This window comes from Serinus canaria, chromosome 10, assembly GCF_022539315.1.
Source record: "Serinus canaria isolate serCan28SL12 chromosome 10, serCan2020, whole genome shotgun sequence".
NCBI lineage: Eukaryota > Metazoa > Chordata > Aves > Passeriformes > Fringillidae > Serinus > Serinus canaria.
The window spans coordinates 19,293,010-19,317,064 of record NC_066324.1 but is presented as its reverse complement, the minus strand read 5'-3'; the positions used below and the strand labels follow the sequence as shown (position 1 = coordinate 19,317,064).

At 43.2% G+C, this 24,055-nt stretch overlaps 1 protein-coding gene across 3 annotated transcripts in view; it reads left to right on the top strand.

Moving 5' to 3' along the window:
- SCAPER (S-phase cyclin A associated protein in the ER) overlaps positions 1-24,055 on the top strand; it is a 138,711-nt gene that overhangs the window by 97,811 nt on the left and 16,845 nt on the right. For all 3 annotated transcript variants that reach the window (XM_050978442.1, XM_050978441.1, XM_050978440.1), the window contains exons 26-29: positions 3,691-3,920; positions 7,467-7,622; positions 17,044-17,281; positions 20,336-20,485. In XM_050978442.1, coding sequence (XP_050834399.1) covers positions 3,691-3,920; positions 7,467-7,622; positions 17,044-17,281; positions 20,336-20,485 — 774 coding nt within the window. The remainder of the gene's footprint in view (positions 1-3,690; positions 3,921-7,466; positions 7,623-17,043; positions 17,282-20,335; positions 20,486-24,055) is intronic.

Here is a 24,055-nt window from a genome sequence, read left to right as displayed (position 1 = left end):
TGTGCTGCTGGGCTTTTGCAGTCCATTTTGAAATTACTTCTGTCTGCACAGGGTTCAGCTGAGTGGCACTGACCGTTCCCTCAGTCCCTAATAACAGCTGTCCTGGGGTGACTTTATGATGCTCCTATCCCCATTGCTCTGCCCAGAACAAAGTTTTGCACCTTTAAGGCTGGTTCTGAGAGCAGAGGGGGGAGAGAAGAAGCAGCAGTTTGTTTTCAGACACTGCACTCACTCCTCCACACTCCTGCTCCTGGACTCCTGTCTGTGGATGGACAGACAGCAGGACAGAGCCCTCCTTTGCTTTTAGTTAGTTTAGCTAGCTGAGGCAGAGGAGTTCCCTGCACTGTGGTTTTTCTTTTTCTTTGGAGCTGTTCAAAGCTGCTCTGGACTGAACACCTGAAGGGCACCCACAGCTCTCACCTGTGGCCACGGGGGCTGGGCTGCAGCATTTCCAGCAGCAGAGGGACTGATCAGAGACTGAGTGAGCTGAGCCACTGCCCAAAGAGGCACTTGCTGAGTGTGTCCTCTCTTCAGAGCAGCAAGAAGTTTTATTGTTTATACTGCTCTTTTTTTGTGTGCTGGTGAATGCTTTGCCTGTTAAATAAACAGGTTTTTCCACTTTTCTCCAAGGAAATCTCTTCCCGAACCACATGGGGAAGGAGCCACTTGAGTTTGCTTTCCAGGGGAAACCCCTTTAGAGATTTTCTCCCAGATTTTCCCTAAACCAGGACACAAGTCCATGTGGAGAACAGTAAATCCTGAAAACAGGGCTGGAGTAGAGGAGGTCATGACATGCTGAAGTGTTTAGGGTGGGGAATTTAGAATTGAAACCTTCACCTGCACCATCTCAAGGCCATGCCCTTCCTGAGCCATTTCCCTTTTTTTGGTTCACTAGTTACTCCACAGAGAGTCTGACATCCTCCTGAGACTTCTGAGGTGTACTTTTCAGTGTTTTTGAGGCAAGCCCAATGACTACACCTGCAAAAAGCACAAAATCACTCTTGATAATGGGATAATTAGATGAAATAATTGACCAAATGAAGAGAAATCGTGTGCTTCTAAATGTCTGAAGTCTTTCCAGTTGGGTTTACCAACTCTACATTTTAAATTCTTCATGGCTGTGGAGGACTGTGCCTTTTATGAAATAAAAATATGAATGAGTTGTCAGTGCTGGACCTCTGCATTGCTAACTGGAAATTGTTTGGTGTTTTTTGTTAGCACAGAAGGAGAATTTGCTCTGATCTGCAGAGGTATTTTGGTGATGTGAGTCAGAACAGAGGAGCATTTTCAGCTATATTAAATGTGTGCCTAAGTGCTTTACTGGATTGGGGCCATATTCTGCAGCATCTTACAGGATTAAGCCCAAGATGTTGGGCAGAGCTGAAGAGCTTAGGGCAGCATGGAAAGCCCTGCTCAGGGTGAATTCTCCAAGGAATAGTTGATGACTTGTGTGGAGTCTGTACCAGAGCTGAGAGTCAGGTCACCTGAGTGTTCCAATTCAAGAACCAAAGCAAAGAAAGCAGGACTCTTGATTAGGCCCAGCAAGGTCAGCCATCAGGAAAGCTAAAAGAGCATTGAGGTGTTGGATGTGTCAGATATTCGGACAGTAGTTACACATTTCCTGATTTTCCATTGTGATTTTAAAATGGTTCATACCAATTGCTCAGCAAATCGATTTAAGTGTGTAATCACACCTGTAGATTTGTGTCACAGAAATTGTTAAACTCAGGAATGTGGAGTGTTGTTACATTTCCCCATTCAAAGCTCATGTTCCACAGAGTTTTTCTGAATATCATTAACTCCTTGTGTAATTGACACAAAGAAACCAGAGCTTGAAAGCTTTCATAATTACACTATTAAATCTTAAGATTTCTTACCCCCTTGCTTGATATAATAATCAACAAGCAAGCACCCCAATTAATTTTGCTTCTGCAAGCACACCAATTAATTTTGAACATAAATCTCAACACACTTTCACACTATCCCATTAATTATTTCTTCAGTAAAAGAGCTGATCTGTTGTCACTCATTTGAGTTAGTGTAAAAGGAGAACCTTCAAGGAATTCAGTTCAAATTTACCCGTTTTCTGTCAAGCAGTGTTTCCTTCTGTCTGTTGTTTGACATAACACTGTGTAAAAAAACACATTTGTTCTCCCTTTATATTAATTATTACACTCACATTTTCCAAAAAAATTGAACATGAAATAAGCTCTGCAGTAAATTACTCTAGTAAGTGCCAGATCTATTTATTTTACAAATTAGGAAGAGCAGTTTTATTTCAAAGCATGAACTTTCATAGCTAAGGACTATATATTTAGAAAATATATTTCTCCTATGTACACTGAAGTGAAAGACAAAAGCAGACATTATCCCCTCATAGTCCTGCTTATTACAGCAAAGCAAAGGCTCTGCTGCAAGATATTATTAAATCTTTTAAAAAATAGCCCTAAGAATTTTTTAATCTACAGTGAAAAAAAGCAGTAAGTAGCATTTGTTAGCAGTTTTTAAAACTTGATGTTCCAAACACAAACCCACATTTAAGTTGATTTACACATGGCAGTGCTCAGTCCCTCTGTTTCAGTGAGCAGTTGGGGTCATTAGGCATGAATTATTTTAATTATTCCCAACAAACAGTACTGGAGCAACAGAGCATTGCTTTTCCTATTGAACTTGAATAAGCAGCTAAAGACTTCTCACTTGCTCTCTTGGCTCAGCACCAGAAATAGAGCATTACAATGAGTTTTAAGTACCAGCACAAGGCTCAGAGCTAATGAATAATAAAGAAACGTGCATGTTGTTCTTTGTCACCAAGTGTCACCAAATCCCTCCTGATACCTCTAGCAGGAGGAATGCTTTTCTCTGGCCACGCTTGCATCTAGTGAGTGTAAATGATTTTAACTGGGAGGAAAGTGGCATTTCAGCCAGTATTGATCCCTGATGCCTGTGTCAGCCCTGGGGCTGTGGCAGAACAGGGGGATGTGGGTTTGGCCCAGCAGCATCAGCCATGGGGATGTTCCAGGAGCCCCAGCCCTGAGTGCTGCCAGTGTCTGCCTGGAGCACTGCAGGACTTCACACACACTCCACTTACTGTTTGATGGTAACAGGGCAGGATTTCAGCTGCATTCATTCCCTTGGACTGCAGAAATGGAAAAATGAAATGAATTTTTTAAAAATTAGGCTCTCCATGAGTAATAATCTCCTTCCAGATCTGTATCCTGTCTGTAGATTTGTCTTCAGATTTACATGCTGTACAGCTCAACTTCACCTTTTTAGGAGTGGGATCTAGTTAAATGATTTAGAAAAATGAAATTCCTCTGAGGTCTGCTCAGAGAGAACTGGGTGTTGTGCTTCTGACATGATTGGCAGGTGGGTGACCTCTGAAGGACAAGTGCAGTGGTCACTGGTGGTGTTTCATGCATAAGAACACAGTCCTACTAATGGCATACTCTGCTGCTGCCAGGCTTCCTTGCTTCTCAGACATGGCATTCTCTTGATTGATTCTGGTCCAGCTTGGATTATGTGCTTTACTTTACCTTGTACCTGAAATGGTGTCATGTCCATCAGCACTGCTAGAATGTTACTTTATTATTACTGTCAGTGTAGGCCTGTACAAATTTGTAAATGTTTCTCTACAAACTTTGGTTAGTTTCACTGAATTCTGGGTGTTTGTGTTTTTTTCTCTTTACTTAGGTTAGTGTTCCAGATGACCATAATGCTACTGCAGGCAGAAGTGTAAATAAGCAGGTATTTGAAGGTTTAACAACAGGACTTCTGAGGGTAACTGCTGTGATTTTCAGATGTCTCATCTCCAGCTTCCCAGATGGAAACAACCACTCTACTGCACTGAAGATATTACAGGAAGTGAAAAGTAAATCCTCACAAGTGGAAGCCTTCAGCAGCAGAGTCCAAGACCTAATCAGGTTTAAAAAAAGATGATGAAACTTTCTAAATATTTCTTATGAGAGAGAAAGCAAATTGCATTGATTTAAGAGAGGAACAAACTGCTTGAACCCTGATGCAGTGAGAGTAGTTTGTGTGGGTAGTCAAGAAGACTACTGAAGTACTATATTCTCAATCAAAAATGTTCTTCATTAAACTGCAGACAAAGAAATACAGAAACCTAAGATTCTTTTCTTTTTGGACTTGTTTTTATGTTCTTTCCATCAATTTTTTTCTCCTGATTACATAGGAGCTAGCTTCCATATGTTTTTCTCTCTGTTCTCTATGCCAGCCATGTGTGCCCATTGCCTATGGTCTCTCAGGTCATACATGCATTCATATAAGCTGGTCAAAAAAAATACATTTCCTGTTATAAAAATCACCCAGCCATTCCTAGAATCTGATCTTATCATGTAGCTGCATTTTAATAGCTGAACATAAATATATTGGTACAAACATAATTAATACATATTTTAAATAGATGAAACTAATATATATCCAGCAGTATACTAGACTTGCTAAAAGTGTACAGTTTCACTGGGAAACTACAGAAATAGTTATCAATAAATTATCATATAAATAGTCACCAGTGTCTTCAGCCCTCTGAAGAAATGAAGTTCTTTATATGCTACTGAAAACATGTCACAGTGAGCCTTCAGACGTTTCAGTCTGGTGTGATGCTGATGGAGACAAAGAGGACATCTGGAGGAGAAAAGCAAAACAAGTAGTTGTCATAGATACCAGTGACCTCTAAAACTTCTGTGTTCTCATGTAACTCTCCTTCTCCCCAAACAGGTTTTGATAGAGTGTGAAATTTCAGGATGTTGTATTCTGCAATTTCTGAATGGGAGGGTGGGAGGTCTGTGCTGAGCAGACATCTGACACTGGCTGGGCCCAGCACAGGCAGACCCTCAAGATAAGGAGAGACATGAGAATCTGAGCAGGTCCCTCACCTGAGGCACTTTAGGAGATCTGGTTATAAATGGGGAATGAAAGGCATGATGACAAGGTAATGGTGCAATTAGGAAAAAAAGAGAGAGGGCATTTTAAACCAGTCAAAAACAGACAAATTCTGTCATTAATGAGAATCTTTCACCTCCAGGTCATTGTATCATGTGTCATGGGGAGTTGATTAAGTGAGAGTTTTAGGAAGATGGGCAAAGAAATTGGAGCACTGATTTTTTTAATTTTTTTTTTCTATTTGGGACTAAACACCAATTATCTATGTGCTGTCTGGGTATCAAAAGGGTAGCCAGGTTATTTCAGCTGTGCTCCTGTGGGTAAAAAGAGATGGAGGCAATAGATTAGAGAGAGCTTTGACATTTCACTTGTGTGTGTGCTCAGTTCCTCAAGGAAAGGAGAGCTCCATGCATCTTCCTGGTGTCTCTGGTGCCAGGGAAGAACAGTCCCAGCAGGCTGAAAGCTCTCATCCATTTCCTCTCTGCCAGAAGAGCAGCTGCTCTGTGCCCAGGTGTGGGTGGGAAGGAGGGGGGCAGTGGACACAGTTTGCAGAGATGCTGCTAGGGAAGAGCATGCTGATGAGAAAGGCTGGGCCTTTTTGTGAGCCACCATCTATCTGCATTAGCTCTGCTTTATTTAGTTCTTCCTCTTCCCTCCTATTTCTCAGAGCTGTTTCCAGCACTCAGCATTTCTCTGTGACTGTGATGTATCTAACAGCCAGCTCTGTTCCTGGAATTATTCCACTAATGCAGGAGAACTTGTTTATCACCTGTGTGATCAAGTGGATTGCTTAGATCAAAACTGGCAAGAAACTTAATGCTAGTAACCTTTCATGTTAAATAAATAGAACAGACAAATTTACCTGCACAATGAGTGTGCACTTAATAATCTTTGTGCATCTTTATGTGTTTTTAACTGCTCTACTTCAGCAGCTTTAAAAATCTTCCATGCTGCAGTTCAACTTCTTGCTTTATATCCAGTGTATTTTATTCTTAATTCCTCCACTTCTTCCAAAAGCTGTGTGTCACTAGGCTGGACATTGGCAGAGAAATCTGTCTTTGAGCACCAGCAGTGTCTGAAAAATATGAGGTTTTCTTCCCTAGTGTCAAAATCCCCCGTTCTTTCAAAATCAGACTGTAGGACATCTTGTTAGGGAACAGTTATTTTTAATAAACAGTTGTTCTCCTGTGAGAAGCATTATCTAATCAATAGTCTTTATTGACTAGAATCAATATTGTTTAATAATGTTCCCTATTGAGTCAAGTTAGGCTGGTCTAGTCAAGTCTGGTAAGCTTAAAGCCAGTGGTGTTCCCTTCTCCAGGAACCTCTGTCCTTAGAGCCATCTCTGCCAAGTGCCCTTGAGGGGACAGTGATCTCAGGAGCAGGGGCTTGGTGTAGTCTGGGTAGGAACAGGGGATCATTTGTTGGTGTCTGAAGGCAATGACTTCCCCATGCCTTTTCAGCACAGGGTAAAACAGCAGTTCTGGTTTTGACAAGAGGTTTCTCCCACTTTGTAGGAGTGGAGGAAAATAGAAAGGAAAATAGAGGGGAAGGAAAGAAAGGGAGATGATTACAGTGGACCTTTGTGTCCACAGAGAGAGTTGATCTCAGCTAAGTCAGCAGAATATGGTGGTTGAGAAGGGCTAAAGTCTGAGAAGCTGGATGTTTGTGGTAGAAGAGGAAAGTAGGTAAAGTGAGGTGATATCAGCAAAGTGACATGGAAAAAATACATTTGTGCATGGTTTAAGTGGAGTTGATAATGATCAAGGTGTGGACAGAGAGATCTTGTACAAGGGTGAAGAGCAGATTTTTGGACATATGTTTCCAAGCTATTAGAAATTCAAAGAAGAAACTTCAGCAGTTGTGATCTGAGGATCAGCTGTGATGATCTGGTTAACCCTAATAAAAAAGAAGGGAGTTTTCAGCTTTAGAAAAAAGTCACAACATGGTTTTCTCTATATTGAATTTGATTGAGTCCTGAGGAGATTTTTTGATCCTGATCCTTCTGTACTGATGGTAGGAGGTTGTTAATATTCTATTAGTCCCTGAGCTGTTGCATGTATGTATTTATAAGAGGGGAGCAAAGCCAACAAATGGCCACTGGTTGCTATGATGTATGAATTGCTATAGAACATTATCTGGGTAACATCATTGTCTTCTTGAATTAGTGTGTTCTACAGAGTTTACCTCTTCATGCTGAAAAGAAATTGTGTTGTTGCAGAACTACCAAGATTATTATAAATCATCTAACTATGGCAAAATTCCATTGTCCTCCTAGCAGTATGCTAAAATAAACATTTACACTCATCTTTCTTGTACAGTATAGTACAAATTACCTCACAACTCTCAGATCTCGTAACAAAAACTACTGATAGTCACAGAGAGCCAGATCTGAAGTTATTGAAATTGGAATGGTTTTATTGAACCCTTTCAGAAAGAGTATTTAATTGATCACAACTTGCTATTGAGTGGTTTGATAGCAGAGAAACAAAAATTACTTCTTTTGCAAAGTTACCAAAACTGTTGTGGAACAATTTTTTGTAATGCATTTTCTCCTGTGTTTGTAGTTACGTGGTGAACATAGGACTGGTGGACAAGCTGTGCTGCTGTTTCCTGTCTGTTCAAGGCCCTGTGGATGAGAACCCCAGTGTAGCAAGTTTCCTGCAGAGTGCCACAGCAGTGCTGCATGGGATGTGCCAGCTGTGCTGGGCTCTCAGGGGAAGGTGGGTGCCCTGCTGATGGGGTGTGCCAGCTGTGCTGGGCTCTCAGGGGAAGGTGGGTGCCCTGCTGATTGGGTGTGCCAGCTGTGCTGGGCTCTCAGGGGAAGGTGGGTGCCCTGCTGATGGGGTGTGCCAGCTGTGCTGGGCTCTCACTGGAAGGTGGGTGCCCTCTAATGGGGTGTGCCAGCTGTGCTGGGCTCTCACTGGAAGGTGGGTGCCCTGCCTCTGGCAGCTCAGGTGCCTCCTGCTGAGGCTGCCTGCCAGAGCTGTGAGACACACAGGGACAGAAACAGTGCTGGAGATTGCCTCTGCTCAGCCTCTTAGCAGCAATCTAATGAGTTCCCTGCACTGAGCCTGCTTCTTATAAGCCATCTATCAGAATTGCAAACTTTGCCTCCTTTACTCATCATTGCCCACCGGCTTTTATCACTGATAGTTTGAAATGTCCAGTCTCAAGGACTTCAAGCTAAAATCAGCTGTAAAATCATTTGTCTCTAGGGCAGCCTAATTCAGCTCTTGCTCTTTAAAACGCCACTGTCAGTAAGGGAACTCTGGTTTGCATGAAGAAAGCTATTGCTGGATTTGTCAGGGAATTTTCTAATGCAAAATGCTTGTTGTTGTCACCTGACCAAGGCTGTGGGAAGTGTGCATGAGGGTTTGTGCCTGCCAGCAGATCTGAACTTCTGTACTCTGCAGTGCAGCACAGCCTGACACTCATGTGGGAGTCAAAATTTCAGAGCTTTGGGCTGCACTTACTAGACCCTACCACACCATTATTGTTACACATTTCAGGCAAAATCAAGGCTGGCAGAACTTCACAATGCATTCCTGAGGAGTAAAATGATGCTAGGGTTGAAAAACTAGAGCTAATCAAACATAGGATAAGAAACAAAGCTTTAGGTAAGAGCTGTTGCTGGTAGCCAGGGACACAAGCACATGGAAAAAGAACTGCAAGAAATATGAGCCCAAAGAGACCATCCCAACTTACAGAAATTTCCCTTTCTGAAAGCTGCCAACTTGGCATTTGAAATTCCAGCAGAGCACTGCCAGAAGTCAAATACTCACTAAATAGAATAATAAAAATATCACCCTTCTGTTAGTGGAATAATGGTTCTAGCTCAGAGTGAGTAATACAATATTTGCAATTTCTGTAGCAGGCACACACTTCACCAAAATATTAGAGATCTTTGCACCCCAAAATAGTACAGCACTGCACACACATCCATCAAGAACATCTGTTCTTTATAGCACCAGGATAATTTTGGGGGGTTGAGGGTTTTTCTTCACAGTTACTCCAAGAAGTGTCTGATCCTACCATGTCCATAAACAGCAGTGCCCTGGGTTTTATCCAAAGCTGCTGGTTGCTCCTGATTCCAGGTTAGATTGTTCATTTGAGCATGAGAAGAAATGAGAGGAATGAACCTGGAGATTTCAAAACTGTTGTCTTTCACTTCAAGATCAAAAGCCTTGATGTAACTGATTAGAAAGGCCATTTAAATCACAGGTCTTTCATCCCCTGAGCCCCCTGTCATTTAAGCAGTGTTTGCAGAGTTTAATTCTGTCTTGTTACAGCAGTCCTCAGTGCTGGAGGTGATTTAAATGGAAAAGGTACTGCCAAACACAGATTAAGGTGGCAGAAACAGAGATCAAACTTATTGAATTCTTAAATATGTCACACTACAGTAGTAGGTGATGTGTGATACCTGATTTGCAGCACAAAAGGCAGCCCCTCTGGGAGAAGTACAGATGCCTCTTTCATTCCTGGTGAATGGGGTGCTGGCACTGCAGCCTTTGCAGTGAGCTTTTCTCACTCTCCAGCTCAGCTGATCCGGGCCTGAGCACGAGAGCAGCCTGCCTGTCACAGCCCTGTGTCCCTCCCACCCCCTCTGGTCAGCCAAGGTCTGGGCTTGTTACTGATTTGAGGAGCCCAGCAGGTATTTCAGGTGCTCTGACATTGCAGCATGAAAAGAAATTTTGCCAAAATAATGGCAGGCTTTGGCCATTGTTGCAAGAGCCATTTTGAAATGTCCTTTTCATGTATCCTCCTATAGAAGATGGTTCCAGGTTGGAAATTCCTTCATGCTCCTCAGTGGTGACCAGGGGATGGGGATATAAAATTAATCTGTTTTTTTTTTTTCCAGTAGAGCTTTTCAGGCTGTTACCTGTCACATGGGAAGTTGGCATTCCCTATGAATTCCATGAGAGCCCTGTGGTAGTGCTGTCTGGCTGTGTGCACATCTCAGCATGCAGCAGTGAGTGGCACAGTGAGGAGCTGACACAGGACAGTGAATACTGGGGGGGGGGTACCAGGACTACCCCAGGGCTCAAACCAGCCCAGCACAACTGGGAAATCCTCTGTGAGCTCTGGGATCCTTCTCCTGTGCAGATCCCACCAGACTGTGGGAACTGCACTGCAGCTGTAATTGCCATATCCCCAGAGGGCCAGAAATTCTTGTTTAAAACTCAGGTTTGAAACAATGAAAAGATCCAGTCCTGTGGGTACAAAGTAAGTTGGGCCATTTCTGGAGCTCTGAGGTAGGAAGAGCTGTCAGTCTAGACCCTCCTGCCTGCCTCAAAAGCACATCTCCTAAAACTCCAAATTCAGCAGAGAAGTTCTGAACTGATACCCAGTGTGTATTTGGACAGTTCCTTCATGGAAAGAATTCAATAGGCAGGGGAGAGATCTCAGCTAAATCCCTCTCTGCACGTGCCTCTACATCAGGCAAGGTGTCACAACAACAGTGATTATTAGAGAATAGCTTAAATTATTTGAGATCTAGATCTATAGATAGATATAGATATAAATATATAGAGATAGATAGATAGATAGATAGATAGATAGATAGATAGATAGATAGATAGATAGATAGATAGATAGATAGATATAAATCAACATTATGTTTTAAATGAGGTCTGTGGTTGATATAATGTAGATGGTAAAATTTTAAGACATAAATTAAGAGACTTCTTTTATTACTGTGGTTGACTTGTAGGGGAAAAAAGTCCAAAATCATGGAGTTAGATACAGTAAAGAAAAGTCTTACTAATGTAGAAGCATAAATTGGAGGATTTTCAATTTTAAAATCATAAATGTTATTGAAATAAGGGAATCTATTCTGAACATATGTTATAAACATACTCTATTATAAGAGAGGGATTTTCTTTCCATTAAAGATCAAGGTCTTTAAAAAAGATATAACTTTGATATTGATCTTCCTTTTCAAATTATCATTTTTGATACTGGCTAATAAATGCTTGATTGATTCTTTTAATGGAAATTTTGCTGTGGATGGAATAGCACATTTTCCAAACACTGTGGAATACATAGAAAAGGACAATTGTTGAAAGCCTTAATAACTTCTTATCCTGTTTCAAGCTTATTTTGAGGCTTTTTGTCATCTTCTCTTACACAGAGAATCATTGAGGGTTGAGACCCATTTTTCTGATGCTGTTTTGCATCTCTAGCTAACAGTGGAGGTGAGAGCTCCTTCCTCCCTGATGAGTTTTTTTTTTTTTTAAAAAAAAGGTGTATGAGAGATAAAAACAGGGCATTGTCCCTTATTGTTTGTAGGGAGAAATCAGAAAATGCAGCAGGTCTGAATATTGAGCTCTCTGTGCTGAGCAGATGAACCTGGCATTTGATACTTAGGCTGGAAAACTGTGACCCTGGTAATGCTTGACTGACTTTTGCTCACCGTGAGGAGTAACAGCAGCCAGAATAGAAAACAGAGACATTTTTATTAACCTGAAATAAAACAAAATATTAAATGTACTTTATATGGAATACCAATGTTGTGTGGCCATATAGACCTCTTGAGATCTGTGTGGAATTGCAGATGTCCAGTAGCAATGTTCAGCATGACAGCCCTGTTTTCCAGAGTGTATCACTGTCAGTATGAGATTCAGGGCCTCTTTTTGGGCCCTCAGGTCCTGACCACACCTCTGGAATGTGCTTGGCTTGTACCCACAGGACAAAGACAGTGAGCAGGCCTGGAATGCAGGGAGCAGTAATGAAGGCATGGCCCTGCAGCCTCAGCTCAGCCTTCCCTAGAAGCAGGGGGGAGCACTAAGTGAGGATCTCCATGGCAGGTCTGTGATCAGCATTGCAAAGGTTCTGCTCGTGTCCCTGTCTTCTCCAGTGCTGCCCAGTGTTCATCCAGCCTAGATCCCTTCTCCCTGCTTCTCTGGACCTGAGGTTGCTGTCCCAGAAGTTGTTGCTCTGTGGAGGGCTGGAGTTAATGCCTGGTTTCACTTTTGCCCATGAGTGGGAGTGAATAAAGTCCCACTGAGGCAGAGTTAGTGCAGGGAACAGGGGAGAGCAGGGCAGCCCTGCAGGGTGAGGGTCAGTCCCTGGGGCACAGTGTTCTCCCCAGGAGCAGCAGAGAGCAGTAACACAGATACAGGGAGAATACTGCATTGTGCATAGGGGAACATTGCAAATAATAGTCCCTCAAATTATGTAGGTCCTGGGCAACACCAGCTGTTCAAAACTGTTGCTGTTTTCTCTATTTAAGAATTGCCTTCAAGCTTTCTCATTACTCCAGGAAAATGCAGTGCCAGAGCAGTGCAGTAATGAAATAGCTGCTGTTCTGTCCCAGAGCAGTGGTAGAGTGTATAAATGTGTGTCAGCAGCTGATCAAGCTGGGGTTACCAGCTGCAGAGGCAGGAAGCTGCAGAGGCAGGTCTGACCCAGGGAAAGCCTGCCTGTCCTGCCCCAGATGCACATGGAAGTGGCCTGGGCTGGGCTCACTTTTATTGCAGTCATTAAGATAATGTCTGTCTTGGCTGCTGCATGGGGAATCAGATGCAAGTCTGAACCTTGGTTTAGCTTCTCACCACTTCCAAGGGACAGCAGGTCCAGCCAGAGCTGTTAAACTAACTCCAGCTTGTGTCTGAAGTTACTGGAAGGCTTCAATTCATCACCTCTGTGCAGCACTGCAGTCCCTGCTTGGCAGTGGGAATTGCAGCAAGGTCTGACAGGTGCTAAATGCTCCCTGGTTCTTCTTTTATTATTATTTGGCCTCTTTATTTTGACATGTCTTCCTAAATAAAATAATTTAGAAGCAAAAAGTATTGATGATAGTTTTAAAATCCTAATAATAAAAAACCCCAACAGATTATATTCTAAGCCTCTTGGAAACTCATGTTTTCATTTCACTCTGTGTTTTTAATCAGGAGTATATATTTCAAATATACAAACATTATAATGTATACCCTTAGAGGGGCTTGTCTGCTTGTTAGCTCAGCCAGTTTTTAAAACAATATATTTTCAGATATAAACAGTTTGCTCATATTGAAGCTTGCAGAAATTGTAGTTTTATACTTGTTCTGCAGAGTTTGCTGTTTCTTATCAAGCTGTATCGAATTCCTGTTTTTAATAAATAGTGTATTTTAAGCAACAGAGTAACACTGCTTAGTGTCTTTCTTTCTTTCTTGTGATGGATATATCCACATTTTTTAATTCTTAAACTCTTTTTGTAAGTCACAGATCACTTACCAATTCCTGAGACCCCTTGATGGCCAAGCTGAAAATCACAGTGGCAGCCCATAATGAAAATTCTGTGCATTTCATTAAACCTTTTTTTTTTAAGATCGTGCAGGTTGTTTGACCATAATATAAATATTTGTCTGTTTTTCTGTATTTATATTTAGCACATAATTATTGTGACTGGTAAAGATTGAAAGCCTGTTTGTTTCCCAGCTCTGTCAGCCATTGTAAAAATCCAGTGGGTCTTGCTTCCCTTCAGGGATTAATTGAAGAGGTTTTGTCCATAGTGACTGGTTTACTTTTGCAGCTGTTACAGACTCAGAAACAAAATTTCACTAATAGGAGAATTAAGAGGAATTGCAGCTCTCAGAATCTGATCTCTTAACTTCAGTTCTGTAAAGTCTGATTTTCTGGTGTGACGTTGTCATCTTATTTTATGAAGGTTTGGGGGGGTTTTTGCTTCAGTCTGTCCCAACAGAATTGAATTTTCATTGGGATCATGTTTTGAGGTGAACTAAAAATCTGCTAAACCCAGTGTTGTGCAGACTTGACAAAAATCACTCCGAGCAGTAGAGGCAGAGGTTCATACTTTATTTTACATAATTCCAAATAGGATTTTTTCTGTTCTAAAGCCCACAGCAAGTACAAGTAACTTCTTTTACCTTTCTATTGTAAACATTTAGGATTAAAGTGGTGGAACCAGCAGTTCAGTTCGACAGGAGCCAGTGTTCTGTTCACATACATGTTAGCTGTAGTACAGGCAACATCCAAATTAAATTTTTCCTTCAATCCATCAAATCTAGCAGACAGATTTTTAATTTCTCTATACAAGTTTTGTTCTGTACAAACTTCAAAAGTTTTCATCTTTTCTGTGAAAAAACTAATGCTTGCATTTAGTTATTTTACAATTGGCTTTCTAATGTATATTTTGATTCATTTTCTGCCCAGAGCAGCACAAAATGGTAAAAGGATTTCATCCAGCAATGTAAGCTTTCTCATATGGAATTGTTTAAGAATAATGATGGAGTGAGAGTTGAAAGCAAGCTAACTTTAACCTTTGGTAAAATTGGTCAATCTTCTGATTGCACAGAGTCAGAAAAAAATTCTGTGAGGTATCATATGCAGTAATTAATTTGGGGTTATCATTTGACTGTGAGTGTACTTTTCTGTTTTGTACAGCTGAAAAAGCTAAGAGTGAAGTTAGGAAATAACTGGTTGGCAGGAGGAGCTGTGCTCTCATGTGATCCTGTGGCAATAAACATTCTAGTTAGTCGAGTGTAACTAAGTGATGGTTAGCACATTTTGGCTCCTGCATCCTGCAGAAGAAATCCTTGGGCAGCAGAAGGCATTTTGGAGTGAGGGATACCAGGGAGCCCAGAGGCACAGAGCAGAGCTGTGCACAGGGTGGTCCCAGAGCTGCCAGCTCTCCCTCCCAGCCAGGCTGATGTGCCAGCACACCTGGAACTTTGCAGCAGGGAGCTCCAAAGGCACAGCTGGCACAGGCAGGTGGTGGCTCAGGAAGTGTCTCTGCTGGCTGCATTCACACACACTCACTTAGAGACCACAGAGCTTCAAAATGAACATTTGGGGCATGGATTCCAGGCATAAGGAAAGCAAAGTCCTGTCATAAATTGTTGTGCAGCATAGCCCCACCCAAACGCACTTAGAACTCTAGGGGTTTTTCCACTTTCTATTCTTTGTGGAGTAAATCTTAGGGTCTTAGGGAGAACAGACACAACTACGTTGCTTTTGTTCTTAACTGTGTTTTACTGAAGATCTGATTCTTGTGTCACAGGCTTGTGGACTCCTCCTGCAGTGTGGGGTGGGTTTTGTGCAGCATAGGTGTCTCTGAAGTGGGCCTGGGACATTGGTCCTGGGCTAGCAGCAGAGGGTACAGCACTGAACAGCTTTTTCAGCAGCACTGAATATTCACAGACTGTAAATAGAAATAACTCAGAAATGGTCCCCATTAGTGCTAATTTCAGATGAGAGCACTCCTTACATCATCTGGTAAGTAAAGGTAAAGATGTGAGGGGACAGTGGTGGGAACAGATGGGTGCCAGTAGAGCAAGTTGTGTACAGCCCAAATACTGTCCTGTCATACTCAGCTGAGCTCAGGGCTGCTCTGGGACCTGGGCAAAGCAGGTTCATCATCCTGCTCTGCCTCTTTCCCTCCCTGTGGTCCAGGGCACTGATGGAGTGCTGCTGACAGAAATTCTTCTGGACAGACACTGGTTTGGGTAATGTGTTGCTTTCTTGCCTGCTTTATTTGCTTCACTAGGAAAAGTGAAAATGACAGAACAAGGTGATGGTGGCCAAAACGTGGTTATTGCTGAGCTCATGGTTTAGTTTCTCTGTTGAAGAAGTCTGTCTGCAATTTTAAAAAGCAGGATTAGTCAGCCTGCCTAGAATCTGTGTTGGAAATGTCACTGGAGCCAGTGTTTGTAGCAGAGGAGTGCAGGGTGCTCCTGGTACAGAGACAGGAGAGATTATTGAGAGCTGCTCTGGTCAAGGGAAAGCTCCTTTCTCATTCTGCTCAACAGGAATATTCTGAGCCCTCTGAGTGTCTGGTCTTTGCTTTCTTAAACTGAGGTCTTCAAACTTACAGATTATTTTAGAAAATGGTTCTGATTTTCACTTCCATTTCATTTGCTTTTAGTAGTTATAAAAGGGGGAAATACCCTCATTGAAGTTGTGCTTTTATAATTTTTTCTCATATAGTCTGTCATATTTTCCTTTAATTATAATAAGGAATCATATACACACTCAATCTTTGGAGTCTCTTTTGGTATTGACACTTCCTTCTTTTTTTTTCCCCTTTTTTTTAAAGATGGAAACACAGTAGATGAGGTAAAAACCAGTCCTTGATGTAGCATATTTTCACTGTTACTGTTTGCTGTGTTTTATTATTTTAGTATTTCCTTTGATTACTAATATTGACCAAATGTGTTTCCAAAATGAAATTCAAGTAATTTATGTTATGGGTCTGAATTAGAATTCAGAGAATATAAAACTTGCTGAATTATTTTGAGGCTTCATTTTGTGCTTGCCTACCCTCCACACATTATTTAGCCTCCAGGGTAGTGATTCTCTCAGTCTTCCTCGGTAGTTGTCCTGCATATTCTTCTGGATTGTTAATAATGTGAAAAAACATGAGCTGTAAAAATCATGAAGGATTATGTGAAGTGTTTTTGGAAGTCTGGATGTGAGAATGGAAAGGGCAGTCCTGAGTTATCTGCCTGTCTGTGCTGATATCCAAGATAACCAAAAACCTTCTCCATTATTTTATGTGCACGCCCAAAAGGTGGCAAAGGGACCCAGTTCCCGTGTGCACCAGCTTGCTGGTTTGTGCTTGCCTGTGCTTTGCTGCCCTGCTGCAGTCTCCCATAGCAGCATCTGACTGCAGTAAAAGCAGTGTGTTTTCCTCCTGCCCCTCACTTCATTCTTAAATTCCTGCAGACCCATTTGATTCAGATCATCTGTTCCCAGGAACTTATTTTGCTCCTTAGGTAGGCAGTTTGTTGCAGTGCCTGCAGCCCGTCGCTGTGGCAGGAGAGGCTCCAGGGAGTTCTCCCACTGCTGCTGACTGCTATTGCAAGCAGCAAAGGTGAGAGCAGGCTGCAGGCCCGAGGCTGGGCTTGCTCGGAGCCCCTCGTGCTCCCAGTGTCCCCAGGCCCGGTGCTGGCAGCAGGGCACGGGCACAGGATGTGAGGCAAGATCCCCAGTGGTGCAGTTACAGTTAGAGCATGGGACGGTGCAATCATTGCAAGTACTTTCTGGAAGTGCTGTGCTTTCCTGGCACTCGAGGCACCAGGCTTTCCCTGGCTGTGTCTCTGAGGCTGCCTGTTCCCTGGCTGTGTCTCTGAGGCTGCCTGTTCCCTGGCTGTTCCCTGGCTGTGTCTCTGAGGCTGCCTGTTCCCTGGCTGTTCCCTGCAGGAGCTGCAGCGTGTTTGACAGCGGGCGGCAGGAGCCCACGGGGCTGAGCGCGGCTCTGCAGGCCACGGACCTGGTGGGGGTGCTGCACATGCTCTACTGTGTCCTGTTCCACGGCACCAGCTCGGAGCCCAGCCCGGCCAGCCCCAAGGACAGCTACGCTGCCAGCACCGTGCAGGTGGCCATCCAGAGTTTACGTTTCTTCAACAGTTTTGCTGTTCTTGACCTTCCTGCCTTCCAGGTAAGGGATGTTTTAAAACTTCTCTTAGTGGGGTGATGTTAATTATTGATTGTATCTTTGGACTAAGTTTTGTCTTTAAGGTCTTGGTTATTGAAGGAGTTTTCAAATGTTAGATTTCGTGCATGAAATTTCTAACTATTGTTATGTCTACCACGTAGCTGTGGCTGATGAATTTAACCAAAAAGTGAAAATTTGGAATACTTTAAATGCTCAGTCAAATCCATTATGTTTTCCAACTTCTTTTTTACTTGTTTCTAGCATAGTGCTTGTTATATTTATTTATTAAATATTTATTATATTTAATAAATAAATATATATTTTGGGGCTTAATAAATATTTATATTTATTAAGCCCCAAAAGTGTAAAAAGAAAAATCTTAGTCCAAAGGATGAAATAGCAGTTTTTCTTGTGTTTTTCTTGTGTCTTGTGCTTGTATTATAACTACATATTATATTTTCCAGTGCTTTCCGGGGCCATTTGATTTAAGATTGTGCAGCTGAAACTGATAATCACTTTATATAATTTCTTTAACAAGTAAAATTTTGTTGACCAAAAATTGGAAAATATGTTTTCATAATTTTTATTAAACTAAAAAAAGTTGCATTTTGAGTCCTGAGAAGGACTGCTTACCTTTGTCTGTGAACAGAGTTCAAGTGGAAATGAATGATTTTGCCATACAAATACTGGTATATTTCTCAGGTAAGTTAGTAAAGTTGTATTGTTAATATAAAACACCTGTCAGAAGGCATTGCTTTGAAAATACATTTAGCAGCATCAATCTTACACAATTCAACAGAACAGGTTTCTTTTTCATTTAATGTGTAATTTGTAGTATGCTGCACCACACTCTCTATCTGAAGTGCATTAAACTCAGACAGAGCTTTTCACAAATGAAGAATTTAGTGTAGCTCCTTCAGGTGGTGTTTCTTGCCATGGACTTTCAGTACGTTTGGTATCATCTGTAACAACAGCAGATAGACTTGTGTGTGCAGCAGAGTTCACCTGCAGCTGCAGCACCAGTGCAGTCAGGGGTTCTTTGCAGGGACAGAAGCAGGATATTGACTGGAGTTTGACTGCACACACTGCACACATCAAGGCAGTTCCCTCCTGACCTTCCTTCAGCACTCTGGGTTTGAGACAGACTGGCTGTTAATGTCTTGCTGTGGGTGTTACAGGTGTATGCCAGAGTCAGCCTTTGACTGGAACAGGTACACTTTGCAGGGGAGCTGAGCAGATCACACTGGCTGGAGGGCTGCTCCCTGCTATCCCAAGAAACCACTGTTCATTTTTAAAACCCCATCTACTGCTTACCCTGTCTCTACCCATGCTGTTACATCCCAGCATTTGTAACAAGCAGTCAGCATTAACCTCCAAACCCCCTGGCCTGTGTTAGTCTGTTCTGGCTAAAATGGTGCAAGTCAGTAACTCCTGCATGAAGGGTGGCCAGAACCCCAGCACTGGGAGCTGCTTCTCTCAGTTCATGGGCACAGGGCCCTGCTCAGGGGGTGTCCAGCTGTGTGCTGGGCTGTGGGCCTGCTGCTGGGTGTCATGGACACCAGAGCACTCTGGGGTAGCTCAGCAGCTCTCCCTGCCTGTGCATTAATGGGATTTGTTTCTGTACTGTTAAAAATAACATCCACCTGAGGCAGTTTGCTGGACACTGACCCCGTGGGCCATGGCAGGCTGGCAGACAGAAGAGGAAAGAGCCTCCTGTGTGATCATTATCTCCAAGGAATAGTTTTATCACAAATTGGTAGGACTGTGGAATAGGGGGATCTGATTAGCAGAAGAGGTCTGGTATTCTCCAGTTTGTATTAGCACAGATGGCTCATGGGTATATATTTCATTTAATTTGACAGTATAAACAATTGAAAGATGGTAGTGAGAAACAGCACAGGGTCCTGAGCTGATATTAATTCTGGCTAAAAAGGAAGCATAGTTTCCTTGAAAAATTAGTTTAACTTCTATACACAAACTCAGGTGCCCTTTGACCTGTTGTTATCAGAGGAGGTTAAGCCCAGAGCACTGGGTCACAGCATGCACAGACAGCACTAATTAAATAAGGATGGACCTGAGAACATGGCATTCACATGACATAAAGCAGTGAATGGTGGCTCTATTGGGCATTAAATTTTGAAAATACACTGACTTACCAGAATGCTTGAAGTTCAAGATCGAAAGCGTCCACAGCTGAGCCTGCTTCCATTGTCAAGGACCCTGCTTGTGCTGGGTGTGTTTGGAATCAGCAGGACTGAACTATGCCTCAGCCTGGGATTTGTGTATATGTATTTACCACAGGCTACAAGGTAGAAAATGAAGAAAACTCTGAAATAAAAGAGATTTTCTCAGGCCTGCGTTGCTGTTTCATTAGAATTAGGAGACTGTCATGCTCATTCCTTGTGCTTTAGTTTTCCCCTTTGACCCTGTGTCGCTCTGTCTGCTTGACATGTTTATTAAATAGAGGCTGTAGGCTGCACAGATAAAATCTAATTCTGAATCTCCACGGTACAGCTATTTGCCTACTTTTAAAAAACATCCCAAGAAGCTTTGCAGCTGACTGTTCTCTCCTTTTGGATGTTTCTAACTTTTTGTAATGTTTGAAAAGTCATTATTTGTTATTAATCATTGTATTCCATTCAGAGCATGAGTTATGAATGAGAAATGCATTTTGCTCTGTTGCAGAAATGAAGATGGTTTGGTTTCTTTTGCTTATTTCTAAGAGATATTACTAAATATTCCTGGATCATGTAATGTATATCAAGTGAAATGGTCAACCTAATGCTCCACTGAATGTCAAATAAGCAGAATCCAATTTTTCCTGTGTCCCTTGAAAATTTGAATTTATTCTTGCTTCTCTGGCTTTTAATATTTTGTTCCAGTTATGAACAGTAAGCAGCTGAAAAAAGAGATCTGATTGTGGCCTTGCACAAGGAAGAGCATAGTCTGTACTTTGCAGAAACACCCCAGGAAGGTGCAATTGATGTGTATGCAATTCACACAGGTTCTAGAACATACTGCTGGAGTGTGATTTCTGTTTGTTGGTCTGTTTTTCAGTCGATTGTGGGAGCTGAAGGGCTGTCCCTGGCCTTCAGGCACATTATCAGTTCCCTGCTGTGGTACTGCTCTCAGCATACCTGTGAAGGATTGCTGCACGAAGTCATCGTTTGTGTGGGCTACTTCACTGTAAACAACCCAGATAACCAGGTAAGGCAAATGGAAAAGGGGCTCAGAAGTTATCAAGAGCACATTTAGTCATGGATCTCTCATTTAGTCAGGGAACTCATCCCCTCAGCATTGCTCTTGAAGCACTTGGGATTCCTGTGAGCACAAAGAGATGTGTTTGCACAAGAGAAACTGAAGTTGTGTGTTAAGACAATGACATTGATTTTGTGTGTCCATAAGCAAACTCCATTTGTAGTTCCTGTGCTGCCATTGCATTGACTGGAGCTGGCCTTGCACCCTGCCAAGGCATACTTAGCCACTGATATTTTTAATTCTAAGTTAGCTTCACATCAGCTTAATCAGATGGTTGTGGTACCCAAGTTAAACCTTTTTAAAGCCAACTAAGCTACTCTCCCATGAAGTCTTGTCCTTGGATGCCAGTGTAGCTGTCTCCCTGCTTGCCAGTGCTCAGGTTTAAGCCATTCTTCTCCACTGAACTTTTCAGTCATAAACTAAATGCCATATTCAAGAAACAGTAGAAATTCTCCTTTAGCTTCCTTGATTGCTGTCCACTCTTGCCACTGGATTTTGTGACCTCTCTATCAGGCTTATAAAGTAACACAGACACAAAACTCAAAAAATATTTCAAATTTGTTGGACTTAAGAATCTCCTGGTTTCCTCAGCTTATCTGTAACACCTCAGGGTGTATTGGGCAGGGCAGGGCTTGGCACTGGCCCTTGCAATATGAGAAGTTGACTCTGAATGTGCAGGTACTGCATTACAGTGCCCACAGGCTGGGTTTGATTCAGCTGAATGCTGCACTTTGGGGAGGCACTCACTGTTCTCTCTCTGTGCTTGTTCCCTGTTTTGCTCAGCTTTTGGGATAGGGGTTCAGGGTGAGGAGCTCAGTGCCCTCAGTTCAGCTGATGAGCAGTAGGAAGGGTTCACACTTGTCAGGAAGGGTTTTAGCTCTAACATTCTTACAGTTATTGACTATAATTGGAGCACTGTAATATCTTAAAGCTGACAATGCTGTCACAAGTATTATATAATTATACAGTGATGCTTCTCTGGGATTGGCCACAGCTGGAGGGAGGATGCTGCAGCCTCCTTGCCCTGTGTGACCAAAATCCCACTCAAGAGCTGGAGCTGCCTGTTGGCAGCACTTCAGAGTGGTCATTTTTAACCCTGTGTGGTGCTGCTGCCATTTGAGTCCCTCTGCTGCCCCAGGGTTGAGCTGGCCCCAGCAGTGCCAGCAAACCCTGTCATCTTCTCTCTGCAGCTCAAGGATTTCTGTTCTGGCACAAAGTCCAAACAGATGGGATTCATTGCATGGAGGACTTGGCACTGCAGGAGCAGTGCAGCACAGGGGTTCCTGCAGGCAGCACAGGGTTCCTGCAGGCAGCACAGGGGTTCCTGCAGGCAGCACAGGGGTTCCTGCAGGCAGCACAGGGTTCCTGCAGGCAGCACAGGGTGCCTGCAGACAGCACAGGGGTTCCTGCAGGCAGCACAGGGTTCCTGCAGGCAGCACAGGGGTTCCTGCAGGCAGCACAGGGGTTCCTGCAGGCAGCACAGGGGTTCCTGCAGGCAGCACAGGGTTCCTGCAGACAGCACAGGGTTCCTGCAGGCAGCACAGGGGTTCCTGCAGGCAGCACAGGGGTTCCTGCAGGCAGCACAGGGTTCCTGCAGGCAGCACAGGGTTCCTGAAGACAGCACAGGGGTTCCTGCGGGCAGCACAGGGGTTCCTGCGGGCAGCACAGGGTTCCTGCAGCAGCACAGGGGTTCCTGCAGGCAGCACAGGGTTCCTGCAGACAGCACAGGGGTTCCTGCAGGCAGCACAGGGGTTCCTGCAGGCAGCACAGGGTTCCTGCAGGCAGCACAGGGTGCCTGCAGACAGCACAGGGGTTCCTGCAGACAGCACAGGGTTCCTGCAGGCAGCACAGGATTCCTGCAGCACAGGGGATTCCTGCAGCACAGGGTTCCTGCAGACAGCACAGGGGATTCCTGCAGCACAGGGTTCCTGCAGACAGCACAGGATTCCTGCAGCACAGGGGTTCCGACAGCACAGGGGTTCCTGCAGGCAGCACAGGGGTTCCTGCAGGCAGCACAGGGTTCCTGCAGGCAGCACGGGGGTTCCTGCAGGCAGCACAGGTTGCCTGCAGGCAGCACAGGGTTCCTGCAGGCAGCACGGGGGTTCCTGCAGACAGCACAGGGTTCCTGCAGGCAGCACAGGGGATTCCTGCAGCACAGGGTTCCTGCAGACAGCACAGGATTCCTGCAGACAGCACAGGGTTCCTGCAGACAGCACAGGGTTCCTGCAGCAGTGGCAGCCTGCTATGCCAGCAGTGCCAGCAGTGCCGGTGCCCGGGAAGCTCCAGCCGGGGGCAGCGGGCACCAGGCCCTGGGGGTAGCCTTGGGTTGGGGCTGGACTTCCCAGCTGGGTCCTGGAGCTTTCAGCTTGTGCTCTTGGGGCTGAAGGTGGCCTCTGCAGCCCTCAAAGTCAGGTTTAGGGTTTCAGGCAGACAGCCATGCTGTGTCAGTCCTTCTCATCCCCTAAAAGCTCTCTTTTAGGGTGCTTTGCTTTGGAGGCACCAATGTCACATGTTCTTAACTTTTTATGTCATTTCTGATATTCCTCATTAATAAGATTTTAACTGAGGTATTTGGGTTTGCCTTTTCTGTTTAAAAAAGCATTTTGAAAAACTGAAGCTTTCCTCACTCAGGTCCTTGAAAAATACTGGGAAGGATTTTTAGTGAAAGGAAGTAATTTTTCTTTTACTACCAGGCAAAGCAGTATGACTTGCTTATGGTCATTATTTTAAGGTGCTCTTTGTGTTGTGACTTCTACCAGACAGGCTGCTTTTCATGAAGGGGGAAGTGTTTTCTATTCATTCAGTTATGGTTTAATTTTTTATTATGTTAAGAGCTTCCAATTTTTTCTTCCGTTGTTGATCATCTGGGGAGTCCTACTAAAAATAAAAAATTGGTCTCACAGTGAAAGTTTTCAAATAGTAGGCTTGAAGTCCTGGCAAGTACAGTGTAATAAAAATAGATACAGTAGACTTGAGCTATGAAAACAAATTTCTGTAAAGCCAGAAAGCTCTATTTAGTATTTGAATCAACTTTCACTGAGTCCAGAACTGATGTATTTCAAGGCAGATTCAGGTTCTTCTTGCCGTCAAATGTGTATTTGTTTGGAAATGTTTGGAGTTTAAAGTAATTTCCTCTCTACACTTGTATTTATTACAAATGGAGGTATGTTTTCGTTCCTTTCAGTACTCAAAACAGAAAAGGACAAACAGTTGTTTGGAGTTTTCAGCATCCCTTTTTGTGGCTCCTTTGTCTATCCACATCAACAGATAAATATCCAAAGCTGCACACTGGAAGGAAAAAAAGGCAAAAAAAAAAAAACCAAAACCAAACAACAACAACAACAAAAACAACAACAACAAAAAAAAAGGCAAAAAAGCCAAAAAAACCCCAGTGAAGAAGTTCCCCAGCTTGGAGAATAGATAGATTTCTAAACCAGAAATTTTACAGCCTGTCAACCTCAGCACTGACCTTCTGTAGTAGTACTGTGATTTAAGTAAGTGAACTACTGCCACTATGCA